The 21,444-nt window shown below is 40.5% G+C and overlaps 1 protein-coding gene across 6 annotated transcripts in view; it reads left to right on the forward strand.

Annotated features, from left to right (window-relative positions):
- Window positions 1–6,119: 6,119 nt before the first annotated feature.
- GPR85 (G protein-coupled receptor 85) overlaps window positions 6,120–21,444 on the forward strand; it is a 67,591-nt gene continuing 52,266 nt past the window's right edge. Inside the window, exons 1-3 of one of the 6 annotated variants that reach the window (XM_061467714.1) lie at window positions 6,661–7,740; window positions 9,037–9,206; window positions 9,390–12,032. In XM_061467714.1, coding sequence (XP_061323698.1) covers window positions 9,565–10,677 — 1,113 coding nt within the window. In that variant the 5' untranslated portion in view covers window positions 6,661–7,740; window positions 9,037–9,206; window positions 9,390–9,564 and the 3' untranslated portion in view covers window positions 10,678–12,032. Of the gene's footprint in view, window positions 7,741–7,779; window positions 8,044–8,108; window positions 8,254–9,036; window positions 9,207–9,389; window positions 12,033–21,444 lie in introns of those variants that run through there. The other 5 variants (XM_061467711.1, XM_061467715.1, XM_061467713.1 and 2 more) reach the window with 5 other exon arrangements.

Here is a 21,444-nt window from a genome sequence, read left to right on the forward strand (position 1 = left end):
TCTCTGCTCATGTATCTGACCACTAAAATCAGCCTCCAGCTTTAAAAGACACTGAAGGGGAGGCAATGTGCGTAAATTCACTTAGTCATTATATAGCTTCATGACAGAAAGTATATGAAAAATAATGGACCATAATCACTCCCTTCATTAGGCCCCAGCCATGGCCTAATAATCTCCAGTGAGCGAACAGCACAGAAAGAGATGGGAGCAATACCTGCCAGCCTGACAGTTCCCTCTGTCAGCCAAAGCAGCATTCCACCCATATCCATACACGCTGAAAAACTGTGGAAGAGCTTGGGATAGAGTAGGTTTGCATAACTCATGTAGTCATGTGCATCTCAGACATGAGGCTGTCTAGACTTGATATCAGGTGCATAAAACTGTTGGATGCAGCTCAGCTGGAAGAAATCATCCTTCCCCTGCCTCCTAGTAATTTTCAGGTTCCTCTCTCAAGGCAAGCATTCTGTTCTGTAATGTCACTTACCCCATTCATTTTGCTACACAGTGTTCCACTGGAGTCTGTAATGGTGATCAGAAAAAAGTGTTCTTGAATGCTGTGACTGGCACTGTTAATGATGATGACACTGCAGAGCTGCTGTGTGCTTCAGCACTGGTTAGCTGATTTCAAGTCCTGTACTTCCATGTAGTAAGGCAAACCAGAAGCATTACATAGCCTCTGAGAAAGCGTTTTATTCAAAACTCAAGTGTTAAAATAGCACAGACAAAAGGACTGTCAAACATGATTATCTGAGAAGGGGTGAGTTGTGTAATCAACACAAACTAAACACTTCCTTTCTTTAAAAAAATCCATAAACTTCTGTCCATCATCAGTTTCTAAAGCTAATAGAGGACACTTCTGAAATCACAGTAACAGAGCCCCTGCTGGTGTAAATTAATGTAACTTTCTATACTAGAGATTTGAGGTGCTGACTCGCATTGGCTGGAAATCTCTTGTTTGGGGATGCTTCACTTTTACCCAAACATAGCTGATAGTGTCAGAAGGTAAGATATGAGAACAACAGTCAGCAAAGAGGCTTAGCCGTGCATCAGTCAGGAAGTCACTAGCACAGCCCTGGGGCAGTGCTCCCAATTCAGCTTCATAATGTTGAAAGACTGTCCACCTGTTTCTCACCAGATTGTTTTCATATTATTGGTTAGACGAGACTCATGCAAAAGTCATGCCTTGCACCTATGGTGACTGAGTCACGAATTTCTAACTGTGCTCAGCATTGCTGCTTTCAACCACTTTGGTTGCTGAATTGTACCACAATAATGTGTTCACATTATCATATGTCATGCACAGAAAAACAAATCAATGAATGGAAGGTATTTACAGTAGCTGAAAGACATATTTTAATGTATATGTACAATTAATTGGATTCATTAAACTGCAGATTAAATAAATGAATCACTTCTTCTGTAAGACTATTCCCGGTGTCCGCGCATGCTTCAACAAATCCCATCTACAAGATTTGCAAGTAATGGTATTGTATTTTTTGTAAGGAGAAAGAAGAAAGTCTTTTTCCTCCCATTCCACATGCAGTTACCAAAACACCAACAGATTTTCTGGCACAGAAATTGAGCAGAGAGTCTGGATATAGTGGGAACTCCAGGAAGCTTGGTCCATGTTCTCTTAATGTTCTGATAAGAGGTTCTTTCTCCTCCTCAGGAGTTCAGAGAATAACAGCAAGTGTCCTCAGGTCAGCAGCTCAGGACCCCACTACAGACCCTCTTACTGAGGCATCTCTACAGTGCTGCCCATATTAACTAAAAAAACTGTGGATAAAATAAGAATCTCAATACTTCCCACTAACAAGACTGCAAGCTCAGAATATAAGATAGAGCTTACCTAACAAAAAACCCAAACACCGCAAAACCCACAAAGCTCCAAAATGAGATAAACAAATTACTCACAGATTAAATTCTGAGTATTTTGTTATTTATATATAGAATTTATGAGGGATCCAACATGGTGATATTAGAGAAATATTCTCAAACATCCAGAAATATTCCCTCAACAAGTGTATCTATTGGGAGATTTAGATTAGATTTTAGGAAGAAGTTGGTGGTGAGACACTAGCACGGGTTGCCCAGAGAAGCTGTGGCTGCCCCTTCCCTGACAGTACTCAAAGCCAGGTTGCATGGGGCTTAGAGCAATCTGGTCTAATGGAAGGCCCATGGCAGGGGGGCTGGAACTAGATGAGCTTTAAGGTCGCTTCCAACCCAAACCATTCTGTGATCCTATGACCTTCTTGTTCAGATACTAGAAAGATGCCCCTTTTTTTTTTCCCTTTTTTAATTTCTTTTTTCCTTTTGTGGAGCTCAGCCATTGATCTGTCTCACTGTGGATGTCACTGGCTGTATGTTGTTGAAGTTACATGTTAACACTCCACCTTGGCTGTGAAAACAAGCAATATGGTAATTTTTCAGTACAGGACAACATGCATACAACAACAAAGACTGCATATGAACCTTGATTTGCCCCTCTAATTCTCTTTTATTCTCTCTTTCTCAATCATATATATGTGTGTGTGTATATATATATATAAAGCCATTTGTGGAGTCCAGCAATTGAAAAACGTACCTGATCTTTTTGCAGGCACAAGTAATTAGCAGTGCAATTTAACACTGGTAATTATTCAAAACCATAATGAAGTTCATTTGCATTTCTACCTACCTGATATGCAACTGAAGTCAAGTATTTACATGTCCACCCTATGAAAATTGTACAATAGCTGCACGTAATGCTACAACACTGGTTTAACAGTGTATCTACAAAGTCTAGATGCAAAAGAAGTGTTCAGGTTTACAAATGCTGTCCTAATGAATATCAATTGATAAAAGGTGTTTAGAAGCCTGAGGATACAGGTCTGACAGGAGCATTTTGGTGCCTCACTCTCATTAGAGTCACAAAGAGCAGAGGTCTTCCTCTGGAGGACAAAGCCTTTTTCATATGCTTAGCAGATAAGCTTATGTGTATTTGCCCATAAACCTTCACTTATTCCTATGTAAATGTGCAACATAGATCCACTTTTAAGTACAAAAAAATAGGTTTCAAAGGGTAGTCATGAAACATTTTTTTTTAAATACCTCATTAAGTTTTTTTTAATAATATTTATAAAACATCTGAGGACCTGACTAAAGAGTAATATAAAAAAAAAAATGCAATGATTAGCCATAGAACTTGTTATAGTCACGTGAATGTAATCTTGTTATAGGTGAAACGTACATCACTGGGCCAGAGACTAGCGAGATTTTCAGTGTGGGGTGAAATTTATGTCTGTGTTGAAAGTCAACCCATTGAGCCAGACACTACCAACAAGCATCTTTACTGTGTAAATACTTTACAAAGCACAGTAACCAAATATATTGCAGGTGAAATTCTCCATTGTGCAGGGGTCTCACACAGGTCTCTGCATTACATAAGTCCTACTTAAATACTATTTCAAAGTTGCACAAATCTACTGCACAGGCAAGAAATTTCTCTTGGAAGAATTCCTTGAGTCCTTTGAAAATTATGTACTTTGGTAGTATCTATCACAGTCTCTTAAGCAATACATAAATCTTGTGCTGGCCTCTGCACAGAGGTGGGTACACCTCACAGAGCATCTCTCCTGTTGTGCAGAAATGTTGCAAAATCCTACAGTGCTTCAGAGTCTGCATTATGCAGACTGGGTAGACATGGCATATGTGCAAGTTTCAAGGCAGCCAGTAAATATGTTAATCACTTAAATGATCAGGAGAACAGGGACATGAATATTTTACACTTTAACTTCTGGTCCTATGCTGAAATCCTCATTCCTCTGAAATTGGTGAGAGTTGTTATTGACCTTGGTGAAGCCAGCATCTCACCCCATCTTTTCAGCTGATAGCTACTTGTCATCACTAGCCTGTCTTCTAGACCAATCTCTGTCTCTGACTCAACTGGTGAGATTTCTCAGTTTCAGAATTTTCTCAAAAGCCTTTCCCATTCTGAAGAAAAAGCTCAAAACAATAAATCACCTACCCAACATCCTCACCTGGCTTACAACTGTGGTACAGGATTCCAAGGCACATAAAGAAATTAGGTGCCAAGTACCCAAAATGCTGTTTACACACCAACAAAGTTCCTGTGCAGTAGCATTCAACTGTTCCCCACCCCAGTGCTGGAGTTCCTGGTACCCTGGCCACATGCTTCCAAGCATCACCGTCACCTCAGGGGAATGAGCTGCCCAGATCTACAGATGATACCAAAGACCAAGAATATCAAAACAGGATTCCTCAGTAAGGTGATCCTGTTCTGGGAATGGACTTAGTAGGTCCAATTCACTGAACCCAGTCTCTAGGTTATTCTTAAACAGTACCTAAATTGAAAAAAATTACAACTGGAATACAGGATACTCAGTCACCACCAACAAAGCTGAGTACTTCACCAGTTACTTTCTAGTCCATGCTTATTACATAAATCCAACAGAAGAAAATGAAAGAGCTCTGTATCAGAACTGTCAGTAACTTTGCACTGGAGTTACCCAAATCTGGCGATGGTCCATGTCTGATCTAAACCAGAAAATCAGGGAAATAGTCTTGGCTCTCTCATTTTCTAAGAAAAGCTCTAATGGGGTATAGAAACGTTCTTGTGCCTACACTTCCCTTACACTCCATTGAGCTTTCCTTCTTGGGGAAAAGCACACTTACATACTTAAGTAAAATAGATAAATAAATAAATAAAAACAAGAGGGAAAGGTTGACTTTCTGAGTAATCACTACTTTCATCTAAAATGCTAATAAAGCATACAGGTCTTCTGGGTTTTTTAAACCACCTTAGTGTTGCCCCCCTTACACTGTAGTGTAGTGGGCAATTTATTCAGGGTTCAGGATTCTTTCTTGTGCCAAAGCCCCAAAAAATTCCGTGGGCTACCCTTGATCCTTGCCACAAAGGCTGCTGCACACTTTTTTCTGAACCTTTCATATCTCTAGCCCAGCTATTCTGAAGAACTAGCTAGCACAGATCTCTTCATTGTCCTTCCATAGTTCTCCTCCTCCTCCCCTTCCAATTGCACATTCATTTTCTGATTCATGCTACCAGGAACCACCTTTAACTGACATTTGTCTTCACCTCCCAAAGTCCTGATACCATGACTCCTGGATTTTCTTTCCCTCTGTGGGGATGTGACCTGCTCCCAGTACAACAGCTTAACATAGCATTATGTCACACTCCATCAGAAATATCTCCCTTGGTAACAAGGGTAACAAGTTTGTCTTGACTTAAAATACAGAAGATAGAGTACAATCCATCTGACATATTTTAGACTTGTGATTCAGAATAAGACGATCCACTCCCTAACGCATCTTCTTCTCACCATTGATTATGATGGCAAACTAGCTTAGTTATATGTCGCTTCAGTCTAGATGTCTACATTTTGTTGAGCAAAATTACAGCACCGGTTCTCAGATTACACATACAGTGACAAATGGGTTTATGGTGAACCAGTGGTTGAACATTGAATTCTGAAGACCACAGATTACTTGTAAGCAGTCTATGAGAGGTCTAAAAGAAAGTTCAAGTTCTTGAATGTTATACAGCAATATACCTCTGTGACATCTCTAAAAGGAAGCACAGACAGAAAAGGTTAAAAACTACTGCACTGAATATTTTTACGACAATGATGGTGTAATATTATTTACTCTTCACAAAAAAGTCATACATTAGAGTGTAAGAATAGACACTGACCATGAACATACTTTAGCCATCCTGTACCACATATTATAAATCTGCTTCCTAAACTGGCATTGTGTTTGATCTCCATAGCATTCAGAGAATTCTTTGCTGTATTAGACCATTAAAATGTCTGTTCTTGCTGGCTTAGTAGCCATTTCCTTGTCCTTCACATTTTAACACTGACTTTTAAAGTCACTGTTCTTGTCACTATGAGTACATATATTTAACAATAGAAAAGGGATAGCTGGAGAGGTCTGCTTAGCTTAGGTGACAGTGACATGAAAGCGCACCTTGAGGTAGTAACTTTAATAACAACCTAAAATGCCAGTGATCCCCAACACAGTCATCACAATTACATTTACAGAAGAAAAAAAATGAAAAAAAAAATGAAAAAAATCGTGTAGTCCCTGAGCCCTGAGTTTTCTGCTCAATAATAATTTTCACCTAAGCTAATCACATGCTTGAAACAGTGTAATTTGGGTTTTAAATAACGGTATTTTCCAGTGGCTGAAGACCTTTGGGCTTGATGGGGCGGTTACTGAAGCTAATTTTGTGGTTTGGCCACCACTTCCAACGCCTTTTAGAAAGTGCCAAAGAAAAGAACCCGAACTTTGACAACAGCCTGAAAAAATGCCTGAACTCTACTAAATGTCTGAGAGATGTGACACACATTATGAATCAACTCCATAAATCTATCCCGCAGAAGGATTTATTTTGACTGGAGCGGAAGCTCCCAGTGAAGAAGTTCCCCTGAATCCAAATCTCTCGACCCAAAATAAGCTGTTCGTCAGCTGCCTCGCAGTCAGAGCCAGTTACTTTTGGGGCAATCCTTCCCACTCCTCTCGGATAAACTTCCATGAAAATCAAGGAGGTAGGTGGCCGGAGGGACGTGCTTTTCCCAGCCGTACCCAAGCCCTTCCTGTTCGCTCCCGGTCCCACCGCGGCGGCTCGCTGCCAGGCCCGGGGCCCGCGGAGGCCGGCGGCAGGCCCCTGCGCGGAACAGGCCACGGGCCGCCCCGCGGAGCCGCCGCCCCGGCCCCCGGCCCGTATGACATCATCGGGCCGCTCGGTACCGATCCCCACCGGTGAGCGGCGGGTGCCGCTGTCACCGCGCCCGCCCTGCGCTGAGGGGGAGCGCGGGTCCTGCTACACTGGAACTCATCGCTGTCGCCATGCAGCGCACTGACAGTGCTGCGCCGGCTTTGGGCTGAGCCGGCTGCGAGGGGAACGGCGGCGGACCCCCGGGGGAAGCGCCGTGTCGTCGCGGCAAATCCGCCCTCCACGGACAGCCGTACTTTTGAGGGACACCCCCCCCTCCCCCCGGCTCAGGGGTTAGGAAGAAGGAATTCACCGGGTGGGAATCGGTAGGGAAGAAAACGAGCGACGAGCGGGAGGATCCAAGCGGTGACAGGCGAAGAAACCACCCGATCCCTCTCCAGACAGGCTGCGACGCGCACCACGGCAGGCGCTTCCGAGCCCCCCGCTTTAAGCGAAAGGGGCGGGAGGGGGAGTTCAAAGGCATAAACCAGGAGCGCAGGACATAATGCTTCCCCCTCGCTTTCCTCAAGCTGGCTTGCCCAGGCTCGCCAATAAATCCAGCTGGGCTATGCACCGCGATGGGAACGTGCTGCCGCGGAGGCTGCTCTCCCCTCACTGAGGAGGCTGCTGCTGCCGGCGGTGCCGAGGCTTCCTTCCCCTCACCGAGAAGGCTGCCGCTGCCGCCGCCGCCGCCTGCCCACCCTTGAGGACACTTCTACTGCCGCGAAGCTGCCTTGCCCCCAGCGTTACTGGGAGAGATTGTGCCGCTGCGACAGGGGAGGACGGAGCTGGAGGCGCAGTGAGCATGCGCCGCGCCAGCCGCTGACGGGGCTCTGCTAAGGTACTGGGGGGGGAAAAAAGGGAAAAAAAGAAGAAGAAAAGGAAAAGGATTGCGAGAAAGAAGAATGGCAGGCGGCGGAGGGAAATAAAACAGGCGCTAAAAGAGACCGCTCGGCCGGCGGGAAGGCGCAGCTCTGGCATGTGGGGATCTCCGGCACCAACAGGTAGGAGGAGAGGGGCCGGGGCAGTCTAGGGGTGCCGAGGGCTGCCGCAGCTGCCGGTGCGTGTGGGGAGGGCTCCCCCGGGGAGCGGGTCTGGAGAGGGGGGTGATTTCTAAAGAGGCGGCATGATGGAAGTGTGCTCAGACAATGCCTCTTCCGCTCTCCCGAGCTCCCCGCTGCGGGAGGCTCCCGCATGGCTCCGGCAGATGCGGCTCTGCCAGGCAGCGGCACCCGGGCTGCCTTGCAGCGCGGCGCAGTCCAGCCCTGCATGGCCGTGCGCGGGGGAGCGGGCGGCTTCGTGTGCGTGTGAGCGAGCGTGTGTGTCCGTGTGTCCGTGTCCAGTGTGTGTCCGTGCCGAGGTAGGGCCGGCGCGCCGCGGGGACAGCTCCACAGAGGAGGGGAAGCGGCGGGGCTGGCGGCAGGGGGGAGGGCGAGCCTGATTTCATGGCTTTAAAACGATGCCATGATCTGATCAGCCTCTGTTTACACAGCAGCAATCAGACTCTTTTGTGGACGGTAAGAATGGAAGGGTTTTGCTGGGATTCAGTGGGACTATCCTTTGTACACCCGAGGTAGCATAGGAAACACTTGGTGTGAATAACGAAGGAGCCTGATCATTGCTGCTGTGGCTCCTGTCCCTGGCTCTGGAGGGAGAGGGTAAAAAAACAACAACAAACCCCCCCTCCAGCAGCAGCAGGCAGTTCTTTATGCTATTTTATTGCATGAAATGTGTTCCGGTAGGATTCACTGGGAGGATTAGTGGGAATCACGGAGCCCTAATTAGCTAAAAAAAAAAAAATATCAATTTGTTATATGTTTATTTAAGCATTACCAAAACCAGCCTTCCAAAAGGATGGGCATTACGTCTTGGGTGTATTGCCCATTTTTGCTCAGTATTTACACTGACCGTTGCTTAATATGAATTATGTTGAGGCTTTAAAGATTTGCATTAAAGGGAGGGGGTGGGGGGGAGGGAGCCCCTAAAGCATCGGTGCTATCGACTGTCTGGTATACCTGTTTATTTGAGAGCTTAAATGATAAAATTATGGTTTATAGGAGGAAGGGAAGGGGATCGTGAATACTGTTTCTCTTACAATATGCGTGAACTAACACAGTGTGATTAATGTGCTTTGGTGACTTGGGTTAAAAACATAAATTCTGCAGGGTTTCTTTGGGTGTGATCGCTATCAACACAGTAGCTGCCTCTAAAACATTGACAAATACTGTAGCCATAAAATAAATGTAGGTAATGTCAAAATATCAGCGGTCTTTGTTTTTTGTTTTTTTTTTTTTTTTAAGATGTTAGTGATTAGCTCTTGAGCTTGCAAACTGGGAGTCTTTTGATTCATAAAATCTCTGAGGCTTTAACTGCAAAATTATATATGCTACCAAATATAAGGGGCACCGGTCAGTTCTGAAACTGTAACAAGCCAGATCTGTGAAATGCCAATAATCGATCATGCTAAACAGTAAGTATATATATGTCTATATATATATATATATATATATAAAAAGCCTCATGGTTTTTAAAAACAAACAATAGTACTCAAATTTACAACTTCATTTGGTTCTCCATAAATTAACATCTTTGTTAGCACTTTCTGACATCATTTCTTGTTAACTTAAGAACTGATAGCTCGATTTTTTTTCAGATATTTTGATGGCATGACAAATCAGAAAGAAGAGGATGTACTGTATGACTAGACACAAGATCAGTTCTGTTTGTGGATTACATTTTCAGTAAGATGTATGGATCTATTTTTTCCTTGTTCTTAAATATAGATCATGAGACTTGACTGAGGCAATATACATATCATCCATCCATCTATGGCGAACTACAGCCATGCAGCTGACAACATTTTACAAAATCTCTCTCCTTTAACAGCTTTTCTGAAACTGACTTCACTGGGTTTCATAATAGGAGTCAGTGTGGTGGGTAACCTTCTGATCTCCATTTTGCTAGTCAAAGATAAGACCTTGCATAGAGCTCCTTACTACTTCCTGTTGGATCTTTGCTGCTCAGATATACTCAGATCTGCAATTTGTTTCCCATTTGTTTTCACCTCTGTAAAAAATGGCTCTACTTGGACGTACGGGACTCTTACTTGCAAAGTGATTGCCTTTTTGGGGGTTTTGTCCTGCTTTCACACTGCTTTCATGTTATTCTGCATAAGCGTCACCAGATACTTAGCTATTGCCCACCACCGTTTTTATACAAAAAGACTGACCTTCTGGACCTGTTTGGCTGTTATCTGTATGGTGTGGACCCTCTCTGTAGCCATGGCTTTCCCCCCAGTTTTAGATGTGGGCACCTACTCGTTCATTAGGGAGGAAGACCAATGCACTTTCCAGCATCGTTCCTTCAGGGCTAATGATTCCTTGGGATTTATGCTTCTTCTTGCCCTTATCCTCCTAGCCACACAGCTTGTCTACCTCAAGCTGATATTTTTTGTTCACGATCGCAGGAAAATGAAGCCAGTCCAATTTGTTGCAGCAGTGAGCCAGAACTGGACTTTTCATGGTCCTGGAGCGAGTGGTCAAGCAGCTGCTAATTGGCTGGCTGGATTTGGAAGGGGTCCCACACCTCCAACCTTGCTGGGAATCAGGCAAAACGCGAACACCACAGGCAGGAGAAGGCTACTGGTTTTAGATGAGTTCAAAATGGAGAAGAGAATCAGCAGAATGTTCTACATCATGACATTCCTCTTTCTGACCTTGTGGGGTCCCTATTTGGTAGCCTGTTACTGGAGAGTTTTTGCAAGAGGGCCTGTAGTACCGGGGGGATTTCTAACGGCCGCTGTCTGGATGAGTTTTGCCCAAGCTGGAATCAATCCTTTTGTCTGCATTTTCTCCAACAGGGAGCTGAGGCGCTGTTTCAGCACAACCCTTCTTTACTGCAGAAAATCCAGGTTACCAAGGGAACCTTACTGTGTTATATGAGGGAGCATCTGTAAATCTTTAGCCTTGTGAAACACTACCATTCTCTGCTAAGCAATTGTGGCCTGTAGCCATGTCTTGAGGAGAAAATCAAGAATGGGATGTCAGCAGTTGTAAGGATTTGGGCAACATTCTGCAGTCTTTGCAATAGCTCACCTCTAATCCTATTTTAAACCTAAACATGTTCCTGCTGACCACTGCTGAAGGTTTGTAATTAAGAACAAAGGACTGAACTACTGCCCTGAATTCCTTTATGTGGTTAAAATCTAGATAATGAAAGTAGCAGGTGCTAAGTATCAGTGCTAAATGCTGTGTATATCACTACATAAAATAAGACCATCAAAAAAATTAGCATTGGACATCTTAATAAATTAAGTTGATATGAGGTTAATGTGTTGATAAAACTAATTTTAGACATTTGAAGACCTTTAAAACATTTCATACAATTATTGTTTTGCAAAGACTGAAAACTGGGGACTCAAGTACTGTAACTGATTAAAGATGTGCCATGCATTATTGGATTATCACACTTACAAATCTGTTTGCCTTGTGAGTAAGTTTTGGGGAGCATTCCAAAGCAGTATTTTTGGTCAGATTTAGACTTTTTTCTTTTTCTTCCCCCCCCCCCCCCCCCCCCCCAATATATTACTCTTTCTAAATACCATTTTCCCTAACAGTGAAATTACTAACATTTAACTGTATTCTGTGTTTTTTGCTGATTTGGTATAAAGTTTAGTAGACTCTTATATTTTTTAAAAAGCTAGATATCAGTCTGTTGGGCAACGTTAATGATAATATCCAGTCATAATTGAACAGTTATACAGAATAAACACATGTTGCCTTAAAGGGTTATCTAGTATCTTCCATTTTGTTTAGCATTGAAGCAAATAAGCAAGGAAAACTGAATCAATAACTCTGGTCAGTCATTTGGGAGTGCATGAAAGATCACTTAGTCCTCTTTTTTCCTTTTTACTCCAGTGGTTCCCGAAATCAGTATGCATATCACTGGGATTATATGATTTTTTTTTCTAGGTGTGCCGCCCTTTCTAGTTTGTTCTGAGAAACACAGGCAGTTGATGTATGTTTATATTTTAAGACAGCTGTCATGGGGAGACCGCAGCCTTAGTATGATATCTTGCACAATTTGTGAAGCATTTATTCTACTGAAGGCACAGTCTTGTTTATATTTTCTGCACATTTTGGTGTATTGGTTGTTTTAAATTATTTAAGTTTTAACTTGTGAAAGCATATACTATGATTTCTTAGTATTTTAGAAAAACATTAGAGTCTGTGAGTCTTTCCTTCTTTAAGATACAGATGTGTGGATTTCAATATAAAGTTGCATTTGCCAAAATTTACCTGTGTAGCTTGTTAATTTTCTTGGAATAAAATTTTACATTTTTCCAGTTATACAATTAACCTTTTTTATTTTGTCTAGTGAGGTAGCATGAAGTACTGAGAATGTAGCCATTATGAATTATTATCCTTTGCAGTCACTGTATTCCCAAACTGTAAATGCATGAATGATGGGGACCACAGGATTGATAAATGATATTATCTACAGTAGCACTATTGTGTAGTTTATCATAATTACCCATTTACCTGTTCTAATATGTCAGCTATATTTAAAGTTACAACACAGTATTTGACATTAACTTCACAGTTTAATTTTGGAAAATGTGTATATTTGAAGCGCAACATCATGAGTTGGTCAATCACAAAGAACATGGATTTTTCTTAATTTTTGGAGAGACAAGACTAGAGGTCTTAATTCAGTATTGGTATATCTTGTCCTTTGTTGTATTTTTATGACCAGCAAGTTAATATAGACATACACAAGCAGCAGTCAATAATGGAAACGCTTAAATTTGTATGATAACATTATACAACATATGCAACAATTCAGAGAGTTGTGTCTATATATGATCAGACAACTTGATCAAAGATTTGGTGAGCAATCTGTTTGACCTCACTTACACTTTTATACTGAGGTTGATTGGTTGAGAGGCATGGCTTTATATACTGTGTTGAAACAGAAAAATTGCTAAAATGAGTCCTCATCAGTACAAGAATGTTTCAGAACATAATTTGAAATGGGACCAATAAACTTCTACCAAAAGGACTTTTTTATTACACTGAAAAAGGCTTTGAAATTAAGGTAGTTAAGTAATTGTCAAAGATAGCAAGAGTGAATAAAACCTGGATCGTATGTGGAGAAAAAAATCTGAAAGTTAATCCCACTTAAGTTTATTAAAAGGTTGATTGGCAATAACTTCAGTCTAATTTCTATAAAATAGTAACCTTTACAAGGAACATTGATATTACATATTGTAATAAAGAAGTACATATAAATAAAGTTGTAAATAGTGTTATAATTGTAGAAGTAGTCGGTTTTGAAGATTAGCCAGAAAATTTTCAACTATGAAATTTCAAAAGCTGCATATCTGGGGCCTGACCTAACTCCTAATAGTCAGTTGGTGTTTTCCCATTAACTTCATTTGGAGCAGAAGCAGGCCCTAACATTTCTATAGTACTATACTTCTGAAATACTAAGAAGGCTGTAATTACTATGCAGTGGGAAAAGAAAAAATAAAAGCAATTCAAAATTATTTCCCTGGAAGTTTTGCAAACAGTAACTGATGTAAATTAAAATAATAAACAGTAAACAAGTCTGAAAGCAAATATTTTGCTAAATGTTTTTCTTTTGATATGAATATAATTCCTTCGGCTAGCTGCAAAAATGTTCAACTCTATTACTACATGGTAGAGGGGAAGTACATTTTTTAAGCAAATTTTTATAATTGTTCCAGTAAGCAAACAACTGAAGTCTTTCCTTTTATTTTCGCTGTTGTTAAAAGAACAAGAGGATGTTCAGGGAAATTAAAACGCAACATATGAAGTAATATTTTATGCAAAGTTATTACTCAGTGGAACTCACTGGCACAGGATGTCAAGTAGTTTAGACACATTCCCACAAGAATTGTATGTATACATGAATTAAAGCAGCTTGCAGGTTTTGGCATTTTGATCCCAGTCAGGGTATCAAATCTAACATATTAGGGTATAAATTCAAAGGAGCAAGAAGGTTTATTCCAATTCAGTGCACTGTTGTGTCACAGTATGAAAAGCCTTTTGCTTTCATTTTGATACAGGAGTTAAGCTGTTGCCAAAGTTAAAATACAGGGCTGGTAGGTTACTTTTTTCTTTTAGAACAGCAAAGAATGTCATACTATTTTATATCTGTATGCTCATGGGTAATGTAAAGTTAGTAGCTTTAATTTTCCTGGTGGCAAAAAAAAAAAAGAACAGATTCAGTGGAGAAAAGGCTGTCTGCCCCTGTTGCTTTCCTGCCCTCTGTTGCCCCACTGGCCTTTTGACAGCCTCTCCATCAATCCTTCTTCAAAATTAAATGTTTCATATAGTGAGTCTTATCTTTCTCCTGCTCCTTACAAAATGCCTCAGCCATCCCTCCTCCCCAGCAGATAAGCTCCTGCAGCAGCTTCCCAAGGTTTGTTAATGTCTGCGTTCCCTTCCTGAAGACAGAGAGACCACCAGTTCCTTCTGGCTGCCTTAGTAGTTCATGGAGTCATCATTCCATGACACACTGGGTGTCACTGTCTTTTGGCTTTGCTGTGAAGCTGATGCTGTTTGTGTTCTGCAGATTAAAATGAGAATGGGGAAGGGGGCAACAGGAAACAACTTCTCCTAACTCCTTCATGAAGAAACCCCTATTATTGTTGCATTGCCTAGGAGCAAATGATTTTTGTAAAGCATATTCAGTGCTAATGACCCCCTAAATGAATAAAATGTACAGCTAGTCAATTAATACAAGGGTTTTGGTACAGCTACAAATTCTAATTATAAAATAGTTTTCCATCAGTCTATAGTCTTTGGGGGCAAACGAGTCCATTGACTCTATCTCGTTTTAAGCGCATTGAGTTTGTTCCCCTGTATTGTCTTTGCTTTGCCTTTCAAGCATGTGAACATTTTACTTATATTAATAGAAGTCCAGTATTGCAGCAAGCTGTTATTACTCATGGGTTTAAAAAAATAATATAAAGGGTAACTCTGATGCTTTTTAAGGTGAATTTAGATATTTTGACAAGCAATTGTTTTTTAACAAATGTCCAAACTGTGGGTAGCTGGGCTCTTTCATGGTTGCACAGTCAACTCTTAGTTATTGAAAAGAGAAATGGAGTATCCTAACCCACATAAAGCTGTAACATAGGTAATACAAAGCGTATGCACATTAGGTAAGGACTTCCTGTGTTTGTGACATTTACCAAGGAGTAAAGTTAAGCTGAAGTAGAATGTGAGGTCAGAATGAAAAGAAAAATGGTGTGTGTTTTTCCTTTTTTTTCTTTTTTGTTTTAGCATAGCACTACTAATCTGCAACCTGGGTTACACACCCACAGACTACCAAGAGTTGACTGTACAATTCTGCATACCACAGACAACTTCCTTCTAGTTTATATTCATTGAGAGCTGCATAAATATATACTGCTAATCTGATTGACTTTTCAGGGAAAAGAGAAGGCTCAGTCTGAGGTACGGCTCTTCAGAACTAAAATTCAGTATGTTCTCTGCTTGTGTTTACTGAAGTGATTCTGAGTGTGAAGAAACCAGTGATACAAATCAGTAATGATCATAAGCATTCTCTGGCCATGACCATTAAGAACAGGAGATGACATTTTGCAATGTATATGCCAGCAACAAATCGAAGAGTTTGATATTACACACCGTGGCTTTCCTTGAGTGGTCTGAAAATAGCTCATGCTTTATATTTAGACAAAAAAAAAAAAAAAAAAAAAAAAAAGCTGCCCATTGAAGTGGATAAAGTCTTTTAAGTAGCCAGTGTGGAAAAACAAGGGTGAATTTTAAAGTTTGCTCCTTATAAAGAGTGAAGTGGTTTTCTGGTGTTCTTAGTTTGGCTGAACTGTGTAATTACGTAAGTATACAATGATCAAAGGAGTGCCACAGTAAATAAGTCAGAATTTTTTATAGTCTAAAGAGGAAATAAATAACAACAATCATCAGCCCTTTGAAATAAAATAATTGCAGATGTCCACATGTTTCATAAAATTTAGATAACAAAACAATTATTGACATTTTCAGTACTTAGTGATTTTAGGTACTTGATGCGTTTAAAGAACAATGCCTTTAGACAGTGAGTTGGCTGATGCAGCCCAGTGAGAGACTTACTCTTTGCATCACTGGTTTTGTACTATGCTTTATATTTAATAAGCACAAGAAAGGTAAAACCAGAATTCAGCTGATATAATGTTCAACGAACTCTGCATCAGCTACAACAAAACTTCTCCAAATATTTGGCAAGTTACTGTCTCCAGAGATTATTCAAAATTATCCCTGTGCTAATTCATGAAAAGTCTACTTCACCTTTATTAAAGAGCCATCCAGTTAAAGATGCATATTCTTTTTCATCCTTTCATTGGTTGGCTAAGACAAGTTCTGCTGTAATATGGAGTTAAATATCACAAATATGAAATAATTAATTTGAATTTCAGTTATTACACTACCTATATGTGACATTGTTGTAGCCACATTTTAAATAACCCCACCCAGTTTATGTATGAAGAATGTAAATGACTATGATGCAAAAAAAACCCCAAACAATCACCTGCTTCCAGTTCATTCTTTCTCTTATTTCCATTGAATGTTACAGTTTCAATTTAGGAATGTAAAGGCAAACTCTGAAATACAAGTATGTTGGATGGGAGAGAAAAAATACCAGAAATAGATCTGTTAAGGTTATCTTTGCAATAGATGTATATGGTACATGTCATATATGTATTGCATTTTACCCATGGTTATAATCTGTCAGTTTGCCTACTTTTTCCCAGTACATATATGTTGTATAGATACAGTTTTCAAGCCACCATTAACTGCAGCATTTCCTGAGCCCTTTTATTTTCATTCTGCAACCATCAAGCTCAGGCTGCTAACATCCTTATGCAAATTGAAGAAATTGCTAAAAATATAAAGTTTTGCACTATCTCAGCAGATCAGGTCCTTCACATAGTTTAAGAGGGTAGCACAGATATTCTTATGACTATTCTGGGCTGCAGGTTGGAGGATACAACAAACTTTTCACCCCTGTTTATGAGCCAGTTAAAAAACTGCTGTTATCCCATAAAAAAGCCACCTCCTATCACAGCCCATCACAGCCCTGTGACCCTCTTCATGTTGAGTTTAAGTTGGACTTTGGTTGTGCATACTCCGAGTACTAAGTGGGTGAAATTCAGCAGTGAACAGAGATAAGGAATGCCTTAGACAACATTCATAGGCTACAAACAGGTGATATGTGCTTATCTTCTCAAAACAGCAGAAGAAGCAGAGGCTCAAAGGTAAACGGGTTTTTTTGTGACCTGGTTGATATTTCATGCCTTGTTGGCCCCTCAGAAGTGACTGAGAAGATCTGTTTTATTTTTAATTTGGGGTTTTTGTGGAAAATGCATGCCATCTCAGCTACTCCATTCCATCCCATCCCACCGATTACCAGTTGAGCATTTGATTTTATGCTCAATCAAGTTTGTATACTCTTTAAAATACATATTTAATAGTAAAACATATTTGCAGCTTTGAACTGATTATGGACAGGTATATCAGTGTATGTGCTTCCTCATTTCCATAAGCATTTCCTGTGTGACAGATACACAAATCCTGCTTTTTAAGTCAAGGCACTCAACAGTTACATGTTTTCTGAATTCTGTGTGGAGGCCTTTAAACTTTGGAAAATCCTCCTGTTTGTTGATCCGGAATACTAAATGCAGTTTCTTAGGGCACACCACAGGGAACATTTTATTTCTCTGACTGCAGGACTTTTTGGACATCAGAGACTGGAAATGTGTATTTAGGTCATGTATAATAATTTATTGTAATGACTGGGCAATAGAATCAATAGTGGTGGGACTGCTAGAATAGGATATTTCAGTAACTGCAACTTTAAATTACATAGTAAGACATCTAGCACAAAGCAGAAATGCTCCTTTTGTAAGATGATTATGTACATAGAAAGTAAACACACACAAATGAGTACAGTTCTATAGGATTTTGATTAACATATTCAGTCATAGCTACAGCAAGACGGGCACAAAGCAAAAAAGAAAAAGAGAAAGTAGCGTACCATTTGATATGTAATCCATGTAACTGGCTCAGTTCCTACAATTCCTACTCAAGCAGAATTTTCCCTCTCTTGTGGAAAATTGTCTCAATAAAGACTACAAGATCTTTATAATTTACATAAGTGTTTATGTTTTTTACTTGACCAGTTCTCAGTGAGAGCATGGCATAGGAGGACGTGTAATTTCTGTCATAGTCTGTGGGCAAAAGCAATCTTTTGATTGGTTTCAAGAGGGGAAAATATATATATATATATATATATATATATATATACACACACATATAGAGAGCAACTTTTCTTAGACTCCCCAAAATAATGTAGTGTAGTTGAGACCAAACAGGGACAGCTCAAGCCCTTTGCAGGACATGAAGTATCACACTTAGAATACAGTAAGTGAGTATAAAATCTTGATGCAGTGAAGGAGAGTGACATTTGGTAATAGCTTGCTATGCTATGTACTTGTAAGTAATGTTTTTGGACTCATTTGTAAACCTTCTTATAGGCTCCTAAGTGGTGCTAAGGGCATCCATAGTAAGGTGGGGTGTAGTGCTGCAGCTGAGTCCTTATCCCCACTTCTTCACATAGGGGTGGACTGAAAGCAGTACACATTTCAGGCTGGCTGCTGCACCAAACACCTTGTGTAGCAGTAATACTCACTAAACTCAGCAGCCTCAGGATTTCCTCCAGATGGGTTATTTGGTCACAGTCAAATTTTTGAAACTTGTTTTTCTTTCAGTGTTTTCTGTGAGTAGTTTCTGTTCTTAATAGGTGGAAAGAAATGCATGTAAAGGGAATAAATGGAAAGAAATGCATGTAAAGGGAATAAATGAGTTGAGAAAATCCTTGTCAGCCCCGTCTTGGTGTTAGGAATTTCATCAGGGTGTAAATAGGTGTGGAAGCTCCTCACAATTCTTCCGCATCTCACTCTGGTACTTCAGTGTAGTTAGCATTTACACATACAAGGGGCTCAAATGGTCTGCCCCAGTCAGTATTCAGTCTCTCTTTCCAATGTTCATCTCCAGAAAGACACGCATCATTTTTTGTGGAGACTCTTCTATATAGATGACCATCCTCTAAGAGGTACATTGTCACAGAAGCTGAGATTTGTTGTTTCCTTTGGTACTGCAGAACACATTTCAGTTTTGTACCTTTTGCATTAAAATTTCATGTTAAACTTGCTTTTTAGCATACTAACTTAAATGTGGTATCACAGAAAAGCCCATTACCTCTCCCAGTCGGGAAGACCACCAGTCTAACTGGTAAACACAGTGTTGGTGGGAATATTTTGATCCTTTGGCATCAGTTAAATGCTAATGCAATAACAATTAGTGCAATATTTGATTGTATGAACCCCCTGAAGGGGTTAATTTCCTGCTTTGACATTTTTCTTATGCAAATATCCTCATCCCATTTCATGCAAGACAGGTTTGGCAAATGTGGCTGCTTTGGGTGGTATTGACATCTAAGTTATGCCATCTAAGGACAAGTGCTGGCTGCTAAATAATTTATTCATTTAAATTTCAGAGGAGACTGTGAAACCACCACAAAAAAATGAGCAATGTATGTGATCCATTAAACATTGGCTTTGGTACCTGACTGTCGTCAGACTTAGCATTCAAACCTAATACAGAATTAGAAACCAAGCTGTCAAGATAATTCCTAGTCACTGAATGTAACTATGAAATGGTATTGTTATATATATTCTACGTGACTGCTTCTTTGCAAATATTGAAAAAGTGTGTATGGTAAGACTCAGATGGAAAAGCCTTGACCATACTGAAATAAGTAATAAAATGCCTATTGCTTTCAGTGAAGGGAGGGTTTTATAAACCTGATGTTCTAAAGGCAATGGATGCATGCCATGCAGTTGATGTATATGTTGCACTTGTATGCCCAGCATATCTAAGAAATGAGTTTTTAAGGTCCACTTCTCCTTCTTAAGCTTTTTTGTTCTGATTTCTTCATGACAAGGTCTTCATACTACGCTCTTACAGCAATGAAATCTAAACTCCTGCTGTAATTTGTATTTATATATAACCACATTGCTTAATAGCCTCTTCATAGACAATTACCCCTTTGTATTAGGTTCTGTGAAAAAGCAACCGCTGTCTAAAAGCAAACAATGAAAAGATAACACAAGATGGGTGCAGACAAATGGGATTCCAGGCAAGTGGGATTCCAAGGAATTGATGAGACAGTGCTGATAAGCATAATGGGCAAGGAGATCCCAACATATTCAGGCTTTGTGAGGGGGAGAGCTGGGAGAGAGGAAAGGGAAAAGGAAAGAGAGGGAGAGAGATATATATGAAAAATGAAGTTTTAAAAGAACTGAAAAATAGCAGGGGGATGGATTGTCAGAAGGGAAGAGCAGCTTGGGAGAAAGTACAAAGGCTGTTTCTTGAAAATCTAATTGTCACTGGTAATTGTCAGTGATAGCCTGTCAACATGAGCAGATTGGAAACTCTTGATAAAGAAAGAAACATGATAGGCCAAGAGGAGAATGAAGTCACATCAAAGCTGAGGGAGAAACATAGCTACTGATACACAGCATTAGGTGGAGAGAGGTCATTAGAGGTTAGGCTGAAAGTAAGGTTCAATGAAAATTGGTGAAAGCCGAGGAGGCTGACTCCAGGTAGTGACTGCAGTCAGGGAGCTTAAAGAGAGCGGCAGAGATGGCAGAATAGCTGCCAGAATAAGTGGGATATAGGTTTGTCATTCCCTCACCCCTTTTTTTTATTTTTTTTTCCCCCACCAAATTAAGAAAGAGATTGCATAATGCCTGAATTGTATGGGAAGAGACAGAGGACAGAAGAAGGTGATGAAACCAGCAAAGTATTGGCTGAGGGTCAGGACTAGCTATTGATAAGGGTGGTGGGAGGTGAGGATAGCTGAAGGGAAGGCTGGCAGAAATACCAAATTTGGATGAATGTTCTTGGAGTAAAGTGATGAAATGTGCATCTGAGATTCCAGGAGATGGAGGACGCTGGGAAAGATGGGAAGGATGATAATAACAGGAAAGGGGAATGACATCGGTCAGGGAAGGGGAGGGACAAAGAAGTGATGAGCAGCCATCTTGCAGGAGGATGGCAAAAGCCAACAGTGAGGTCACCCAGACAGGAACGGGTCGCTGTTGTCTGTTATAGGTGCTGCTTATCAATTACACTGTGCTAACTTTTGGCAAAAGGAAGCAGTGTCAAGCGATTCCAACATTAGTGAGTTCTGGGCAACTGTGGTCTCAGTGCTCTTGTAGTGTCTCGTAGCCTGTATTACATCTGAGTTCAGTAGGAGCTTGAAGAAAGACTGGCTAGTATCTATTATTTACTGTTCTTTCCTTCTTAACATCTTAACAGGAGTCTCTGTTCTACATTCATGTTCTTGCTCTTTTTTGTAACTTTACTAAGAAAAACTACATGTTCTTTGTAAGTGACACTATGTATTTAGAGTATGTTGGTCCAGCAATTTTTATAACTTTCAGACTGAATGATAGCTTTTCGGAACAGTGAAAGTGCAGTTTCTGTGCAATTTGAGAGTACTGCAGTGTTTTATTGTCATTATCTCCCATAATGGTGGTATCTTGGTCTGGTGAAGTGACCATTAGGATGAAAGCCAGTAATGTCCAGGTTCTCATT

The sequence above is a fragment of the Pezoporus flaviventris genome, unplaced genomic scaffold (genome assembly GCF_033815535.1).
Source record: "Pezoporus flaviventris isolate CSIRO_AGI_PZ_B2104156 unplaced genomic scaffold, CSIRO_AGI_Pfla_v1 ptg000045l, whole genome shotgun sequence".
Taxonomy (NCBI): domain Eukaryota; kingdom Metazoa; phylum Chordata; class Aves; order Psittaciformes; family Psittacidae; genus Pezoporus; species Pezoporus flaviventris.